The sequence below is a fragment of the Rhinatrema bivittatum genome, chromosome 9, assembly GCF_901001135.1.
Source record: "Rhinatrema bivittatum chromosome 9, aRhiBiv1.1, whole genome shotgun sequence".
Taxonomy (NCBI): domain Eukaryota; kingdom Metazoa; phylum Chordata; class Amphibia; order Gymnophiona; family Rhinatrematidae; genus Rhinatrema; species Rhinatrema bivittatum.
The window spans coordinates 93,660,618-93,670,228 of NC_042623.1; the positions used below are offsets into that span (position 1 = coordinate 93,660,618).

Sequence of the window (9,611 nt, forward strand, 5' to 3'; positions counted from 1 at the left end):
TGCTGGCCTTCACTCTAAACAAAATTCCTGAAGTGGAGATTAAGATGAACTCCATCCAAAAAATCAATTTATCATAATCAAGGATAAAGGGGGTGACATAAGAAATTAGAAACCCTTGAAAAACAGGCTAGAGGGCTAAATTTAAGACAACTGAATTTTCTGTGATATCTCATAATTTCAGCAAGAGATGTTCAAGAGATATTTAGTTAAAATTCTGGGTCTTGTTCAGATTTGATCCCCCCAATGAATAACATCTATTATCTTCCCTTTCAAAGAAAAGGCCAGTGTGTGGTGTCAATATTGAAGATGAAAATTTTCAATTAACTATAGACAGTTTTGATTTGATTAGTCTTGTTGAGAAATCAACCAGTGAGGAGGTGAAGCCAGTGACTCTATAGGTGACTGATATAAATTATTGATTTTGCATTTTTAATTTCACTATCATTTGAAAGATGATCTTACTTTAAGGCTAAGTATCTGTTCCAATATTTCCAGAAGTATGAAAGATTGCGGAAGGAAATGTATTGTTTTATGTTCTAGATTAAGCCATTAGGAGTACAGTTGTTTCTTAGATACCAGTGTAAATGTTTAATAAGATATCAAAATACTAAGCACATATTCTTTAACCTGACCATTTGAGAATTTTTATTGACTATAAGGAAGATATTCAAGTTTAAGGGGCCGGAAGGGGAAATATGCAATGATCCTGATGGGCTGCTTCTCTAATATGATGGTATGGAGCATCTGTTCACCCATAATAGCCTATGCTTTGCTTGATAATGACTGCTTTCTTCTCTTGGATCCCCCACAATTTGAGGGTTAATATTGATGCAGAATCACAAATTGTTATTGGTATTTACTTGATGGATGTAGTTTATTTTCTACTTATTTTTTGTAAATAGAAAGATGATTTGTGTCTTTTGTTTCTACAAGGTGATTGTTCAACTATTATAAAATAAAATTTAAAAGAATGTATCAATTTTTCTCTCCAGTCATATTGTTATAGTAAGATAATTAGAAATCACATAAGCAACCCTAAAATTAAGACTATTTAAAATGTATTCATTATAAAAGTAACTGAGAAAAAATATCTCCATAGTTGATATTTTCTATTTAGTAAACAAGAAACCAATACATTTGACACCACTGATTAAGGCAATGCATTTTAAAGCTTCCTACACAGTTCTGAAATCATAATATATCAATTTTTAATTTTTCCACTTTCTCAGCTCCATTAAAAATGGTAAGAGAAAGATTTTAGAGTAATTAATGATATAGTTAGCTGCTAAATATTAATAGAAATTGTAGAGTTGCATAAAATATAACATATAAACCTTGCCCATACAGACACACCAGTAATTAAAGTTGAATATGTAATTAAACTGATTTATAAGATAGGAAGAAAGTTATACTTTATTAGTTTCTATGCAAACTTTGAATAACAGTTAAGCATTGCATTTTATGGTTTATATAGATGGGCAATATCTCTACCACAGTGCAGGATCATAAATGGTTTACAGACTTTTAATTTGAATGCTACATATTATTCTAAAAGGGAAGATCCTATACGTATTATAAAAAGGCTGGCAAAATTTAGAACTCAAACAATGACATGCTTTTGTAGGGCACAATGTTATGAGCTTTATAACAGGTTAGAATCTCATTATAGAATAAAATAAAAATAAAAATAATAGGGATGTGCACACTAAACGCCGAATTTTAAAACGGACGCACACATAAAAATTGGCACTTATGTGAGTGGCCAGACCCTGTGCGTGCCACGCACATTTTCAAAAGTGCCCAACCACGTGCGTAAGTGCCGATACGTGCACAAGTGCTGGGCCCTGAAAAAGGGGCTGGCCGGGGGGGGGGCATGATTTGGGCTGGGAGGGGCGAGTTGGGGCATACTTACACATGAATTGAGTGTAAGTATGCTCCTATTTTTAAGAGGTTACTTGAGCACAGTTAGCACGCATGTCTTCCATAAGACTTTGTCAGCTTTTATGCATGTATACAGATGGATTTTAAAATATGCTTACACAAGGGACAACTCAGTTTTTCCAATTAGTCCACCAGTTTGCCGGTTTATATCGAGATCTTCCAGACCCTCTGGTTCTTCATCCTGCATGCCACCCAGTTGACCTATGCCCCTCACCTTGTCCTGTAACCCCTAAAACTCGAGATCTACAGACTTGCTCCTCATCTGGAGTAGCAGTAAAGTTATGCAGATAACAAGCCAATGCGTGCCACGGACTCCAAAATATGGAGTTACGCATGTAACTGTTGGCCCCACTCCTGAACGCCCATGCTCCACCCATGCCTCACCACTTTTCTGCACTCAATTTTTTTTAAAATCTGCATTGATCGTGCACGGCCCACAAATGCGTGTATGTGGCCATTTTTGTGTGAGCAACGCTTTTAAAATCTACCTCTTTATGTATGTAAATGGCTTTTGAAAATTGCTATGACAGTATGTTACATTTACATGCAAAACTGCTTTGAAAATAACCTCCTTAGTTTTTTCAGTTTTGTTTCATTTTTAGAGATGTTTTGTTCATTTTTTGCTTTCAGGTTTTTTTTTCTGTTTTTTCATTTTTGGGAAATAATGTGCACTATTTTCTATTAGTCAATCATATTTGCAAATAGGGTACATTATTTTGTTAATAGCACTCTATTTTCAAACAGTGTACCCTGTTTGCTAATAGTGTGCACTATTTCCTGAAAACAAAACATTATAACATTTTTAATTTTTGGTTAATTTGAAATAAAATGAAAATGAGCTTAGTTGTCACATTTTATACTTTTGTTTCAAACAAATGCATATCCCTAAAAAACCAGTGGCCCCTTAAAATTCAAAGTAGGAGCACACATTTCAAATCTCTTCTCTCCCTAAACATCCTCCTTTTTACTTTTTAACCTTCTAGTAATGCCTATTTTTAAAATAAATTTTCCCAATTTATTTTGATGATTTTGTTTTCTTTATTTGATGGAAAACACATTGAAAGCAGCCTATAAATCAAAAGGCTTCCATGACTCACATTAGTACATTGATATCTATAGTACTCTTTTAAGCATACTTACAGGTGAGGTCGAGGAGAGCAGCCTGGACTGCTGTTCCCATTGCTGTCAATGTGATCCAGTGAACCATTGAGGTCTTCATGGACTGCTTGCAGTAAACCACTGGAAGCGTTATTTAACAATCCGGGGTTACTAAGCAAAGGTAAACTGCTTTCTGCCAAAGCAGCCTAAAGAAGCAAACAAATATAAATAGAAGTACCATTTAAGTACATTTCATGAAAACATATCTGTATGTAACTCTTGGTTCTCAGTTTGTTTTATATGTGTAATAAGCCAATTGAATGTACAATGTAGTCAATGATCGCAAGCACTATCTACCTTAGAACTCTAGTTTACATTATGTACCTGGAGTTATAATAACTATAAAGTTGTATTACATACAATTTATTTACTTAATAAACTGATCAGAACTTGATCTCAGAGTAAAAAAGTCCTGACATTTGTCTGTTATTCATTAAAGTTATGTGTTGTTAGTAAAAAATAAAAGATTTTGCTATGAGCACCTCATATAATTGTATTATTTGAAATCATTTCCAGCAGCTGTGATTAATATTAATACATGTCCAAATATATTTTAAAAACTTCAATCAATCTAACGTTTGTAGCAGAACTGAGTGTTCCAGATTTTGCCACAGGGTGTCCTTCTTGCTACTTTACATCAAAAGGAGCATGAATTAGAACCAGTGTCTCTTATAGTGCTAGGTAATGCAACTCATTTGGCTGATAAACATTTGAGGAACAAACAAAATGCCCACACAAATATAAATGTGAAGTGCAATGCTTTCACAGATCCATAAAAGAGCAAATAAAAAAGATGATATACATATATGAAACAAAAAGAGTAAGATTTATTGTGATACCTGCAAACTTGCATTAAGGGCTGCTCCATATCCTAAACTTGTAGGTATGTTTTTGACCAATGTTGGACTTCTGCAAAGGGATTACACTGTATTACTTTAAATGTAAAAAGTTAGGAATACCTAACTTACATATGACTAGTCTTTTTCCTTGAGAGTTTTAGATTCAAATTTAACTGAACCACAAATACAGAAATGTACTGATCTCATATCACAATATCAAATGGAAACAATTTAGTACAACTTAACTATTTTCTATTCAAAACATTCATTACACAGCAGCAATGGAACAAGCCAGAATTATGCACAGACCCTGACTACACTATGCTTGATTTTAGCTAGTGCTTTTTTTCTCTGATTTTTATGATTAGTGTAATTCACAAAATTCAATCAAAATAAATATATTAGAAAATTCTAGAAGTGCTATAAAAATGTTTCAATTAAAAATGTATCAATTAAAACTGGGTTATACTGATTCATCCCAGAGTTTAAACCTCTCCAGAAATATTTAAATATCATCACAATGTATACGTAAGTTATAGTTTCTGCATATGTTGGAACAAATTTTCTAGCTATTTACAAATATATCACTATTAAAGACAAATTTGAATCATTCAACTATAAGATCTCTCAACATTTTGTAACAGTCCAGAGTCACTTAGATATGGAAAACAATTTAAAAACATCAGCTTCCAAAATCTACCTGACATGGGATTTGAAAGAAGAACAGTAAACATTCTAAAGATTTCACTACTCTTTCACAAATTAAATTTGTAGATCACTGTCTTGAAATATGTCATCATAAATTCTAAAGTGAATCTGTACAATTCTCTGTTTCACCAAAGAACATGTAGGTAGAATGCTGTTTTGCATATGTAGCTCAAAAGAGCTCATCATAATGGTCAGAAAAAACTTCTATTTGAGAATATACTACAAGCAGTGATGGAATTGGAAAGTCTACTATTTAACAAAAATATGACACTGAATAACAATAATAAGATTAAAAGCTGTGGAAGAATCTGTTGTAAATGTTGTTTTTCAGTAAAAGAAATGAATTAAACTCAAGAGTTAGCAATAAATTAATCAGCTTGTTTTCTATGGGGTGAATTCTCAAAATATTACGTGTCTAAAAATTAGCATATATGTACATAAGTAACCTCTATTCTGCATTCTGTATTTTATCAAGGTCTAAAATGAGCGTGTATTTTCACTTTCATGTGCCCATATACGAGCGTATAAAAGGGGTGGTCTAGGAGCATTACAAGCTAGGGCCAACATTTACATGCAGAAGTTGCTATTTTAAAAGACATGCACATAGATTTGCCAACTTACTCACATAATTTTACATCTGCTAATTATCTGGAGTAAGTGATATTGAACATGTTTATTGTGTACTAATGGACAGGTAGGAGATCTGGGTGAACTAGGAGCAGTTCAAGCTAAAGAACCATGAGGGTTTCGATGAGCTGTGGAAGGACTGGATGAACTGTGAACTAATTGATAAAACTGGTGCATACCTGTACTAAAATACACTGATATACGCGAGTCTTACTTTATTTTTGCATGTACAATATATGCACATAGGGGTAGATTTTCAAACCTGCACGCGGGCGTACATGTGCGCGTGCTACCCGGTGTGCACACATGTACGCCAGATTTTTTAACATGTATGTGCATGTTATAAAATCAGGGGTCAGCGCGTGCAAGGGGCTTCACTGCCGCACTGCCTTCCCCCGTTCCTTATGCCCCACCAACCTTCCCTTCCCCCCGCCCTTTCCACCCTACCTTTTTCATTGTTTTTGTTTTATTTCCAAACTTACTTCAGCCCTAGGACTGAAGTTGTGTGTGCTGGCTGACGTGTGATCCCCAGCATACCGGCCGTGCGGAGGCCTCTGGCCACGCCACTGCCCCACCCCTGGACCGTCCCGCCCCTCCCTGCTCCCAGACCGCCCCTTTTTGCAAGCCCCGGAACTTACACGCGTCCAAGGGCTTTAGGCCCGGCGCACGTAACCCTTTGAAAATCCAGCCCATATATTTCTAAAATAGGTAGGAAAAGTACACATGTTCACTGCATTGAAATACATGTATTTGCTTGTAAGCCTACATATACAAGTATGTTGTGGGGCAGAGATACATATATTTTATAAAATGAATGCATATCATATACATGGGTTTTATGCGTGTAACTCATTTGGAATTCTACTGAATTTTCTAAGATTTTACATACTTAAGTGGGCTTTTGAAATTGGTATGATATATGATACTTGTATATATATATATATATATATATATATATATATATATATATATACGTATATAAAACTTCATAGAAAATTGCTTCCTATTAAGTGTTCATTGTCAGTACCTTACGGCATACATGAACATAACCTTTGCAAACATACCCTGTTATCTTTTGTGACCTTCGCTTCTGATATTCTGCTTCATCCACTGTCCATACTGCCCCTTTAACATTTTCTACTCGAACAAAACACTTATGTAGGCTAAGATTATGACGTACTGCATTCTAAATGAAAAACATCAAAAAGAAAACACGGTGAACTTAATAATGTAAAATGGTGTATATTTTGTTCATTTTGTCTTAAGGGATAGGAAAAACGTCAATTGTGAGTATTCATTTCCAGGTATGTACACAATATTTCATACTCAAACTTAAAAATCATTGAATCTGTGGTTTGAACTTTGTGATAACAGACTCATCCTAGCTATTTTAATAATAGCTGTGTCAAAACCTTCCTTTCATTGACCTGGTCTAAATTGCAATATCTGTACAAATTATAGTCTTTCAAAATGCCAGAACAAGTAGGTCAGCTCTGTTGTGTCCCTGATCAAGCACTTGGGGATGGCTGAAATATTCAGAAGAGCCTATCCTTCTTATGGTATTAAAATGCTAAAAAAGCTTCAGTGACAAGTGTTAATTTTGCACAAAGCTTTATGCAAATAAGCTCAAAGGCATTCCTTTCATCCCTATAATAATGAAATGACAGAGTTTGTTTATTCTGTATTATTAGGTGACAAATGCAAGTTACAATGAAATGTTCTGCCTACTAAATAATTCTCACTTAAGGGTTTTTTTTCAAATACTTTTTCCTACAAAGTTTCTAAAATATCTTGAATTAAAAGTCTTAACAGGATCTAATGGTATACTTTCTGATTTCTACAATGGCTGTTCAGTTAATAGATGGGAGTTTTGCTTTAAAATATTTCCAAAAATTAACATAAGACAAATTAAGTCATTCTTACTTAGTATTAAAAATATAGTACACCATTCATTTTGGTCATCCCCCCACCTCAGTCAAATTATATAAATAAAATAAATATTTCTTCTCGTTAAAAATGAAGTGGCATGTTGTTAGCAAGTATATTTTGTGATGACCTAATCTTTATTTTGCATGTATAAAGAAAAGTAATTTTAATGATTTTTTTTTCTATTTACACAAAGACAAGCTCCTGGCTTGCTTTAAGAGAAAAATTCTTTAAAAAGAAAGAAAGAAAAGCATAAGCAGATCTAGCATCTGACCTGAAATCCAAGGATTTGATTGATCTTAATGCCCATGGCTCTGAATATGATAATTTTAATATTAATGAGCAAATGAGCGGTTTTATTATGCATGCGATATAGTTAGAACTAATAAGCTGTTCAGAATGAGTTTTGCTGGATCCCCGAGCTGTGGAGATGAGACCAAGCTAAGATATTAAATCACCTTTCATTTCTTTTAAAATTTCTTCCAGTAAATCAAATGACAGATCATTCACTACATTCTCTAATGAGTAACGAAAGAAAATGTAAATTTTAAACATAAATATTACCTATCGAAAGAGCTCAAAACATATTTTCTACAGATTACCACTGACATTTTCTTCATATAAAATACAGATCAAGCAACTGTGCATAAATAAAACAATTACATCCTTTACCATACCACATAGTAACTAATAACATCTAAACATTTTGTAAATGAAAAAGCATTCTGAGCCTTTCACACCCATATATATCTGTAATCGCTTGCCAGATTAATTTGCATTTTAAATCCAAATTAATTCACTTTCACATATCTCGCAGTTTAAAATTCTTAGTATGCTGATGAGTGCTTTGCTGCCTCTATTCTTCTCCACTACAAACATTTCCCCCTTTTGTATCAAATGGCTTGTGGCTAATTGATGTTTCTGACTGCTTTTTGAAATGAAAATAAAACAGTTCACTTAGTCTGTGCTGAGTGCCCTTATCTTTCCAGACATTGCTCTTTTCCAAAAATAGATGCACAGAACTAACATTTTGCTGTTCCTTGTAGGATCTAGACAATGAAGTTGTTTGGACAGGGATATAGATGAACCCTTTTGTCTAAGTAAATAAACTGCATTTATGTTCTGACAGGATAATATTCACTTTACTTTCTTTTAGTTCCAGCTGAGTAGCCACGGCCCTCACTCCTCTGGCAGCTTCAGTCTGTATGATGAGGTATGATGTGTACAAAAGGCACAGACCAAGACAAAACCTACAGCCTCCATTTGTTGCACAAGGCAAACAGACATTTTTCAAACTAATTAGCCAATAATATGCAAGAGAAAAAGTAATATAGTGCGACTAACAAAGGTGTTGATGATTGAGTGCTCACACTGTAATTAGTGTGTCAGGCCCTCATTTCTCTGCCAAGCCTCAGCTATTAATTGCACCAAATTAGAAAACGATATCAGAGGCAAAATTATTCTTTCACTTGTCATTTTGAGAGAGGGAATTCATTCCATTCAAGAGGCAGGTTAAAAAGAGGGGAAGCAGATACTAATCTGCTTATGTCATGTAAATAAATGTTCCTTGTGCTATCTGTAGGTGCTGTGCTAGGCATCTTAAAATGGCTAAGAAAGAAGTTACCTTCCAAGTTGCTGCATTACGCCTGAAATATGCAAATGTTCGTGTAAACCAGCTGTAAATTTCATTAAGTGTTAACTGTCTGTCAGATGATTCCATGATAGCCTGAAATCAGACAAGATACATAGCAACATAAAACAATGGTTTAGATGGAACTTTCTCAGTCTAGTCCTAACATAAGCATTAATTGAGCAATGTTTATTTTTAGTTACTTACCTGCCTTATGAGAGTTGCATAAGTAAATGGAGGCCTGACATCTGCATTTTTATAAAATTCATAATTTGGGGCAATTTCTAGAAAAAACAACCCAATATTAATAACTCTAGGAACATGCCAGTTGAAAATAGAATTTTAATGCTGATTGGTACTATTTGTGAACAATAGCTGTAGAAAAGCAGTGACTAGTAAAAGGACAAGACATGAGAAAAGAATTCAATTATACAGAACAGACCATTTCTGTAGTCCTTGACATAACATGCAAGTAAAGCATCCCTTGTCAGTTGTTTAAAGTCCATCAGAAACAGAAAACCTAGTCACTCTGTAGATGTTCAACAGAAGATAATACTGTACTGTATAGTATCACAAAAGTAGTGAAACAATTGTGGGCCCTCTTAATACTAAGTGGGTAATTTTCAAAGCTATTTATGCGCATAAAACTCCATTTTATGGATGTACACGGCTGCACTAAAATTGGCCTGGGCCCATGCATAACTCAGTTTTGTGCATACGTTTACCTGCACTGAGATGAGGTATTCTGGCGGGGGGGGGTGGGGGGTCGGAGTTGCGACGTA

The 9,611-nt window shown here is 34.4% G+C and overlaps 1 protein-coding gene across 1 annotated transcript in view; it reads right to left on the minus strand.

Annotated features, from left to right (window-relative positions):
- The window catches only part of FOXP2 (forkhead box P2), a 1,080,393-nt gene that overhangs the window by 181,842 nt on the left and 888,940 nt on the right, over positions 1–9,611 (minus strand). The window contains 5 exon segments of the mRNA XM_029617020.1: positions 3,082–3,245; positions 3,939–4,008; positions 6,338–6,459; positions 8,824–8,925; positions 9,037–9,113. Of these exon segments, the coding sequence (XP_029472880.1) occupies positions 3,082–3,245; positions 3,939–4,008; positions 6,338–6,459; positions 8,824–8,925; positions 9,037–9,113 (535 nt within the window).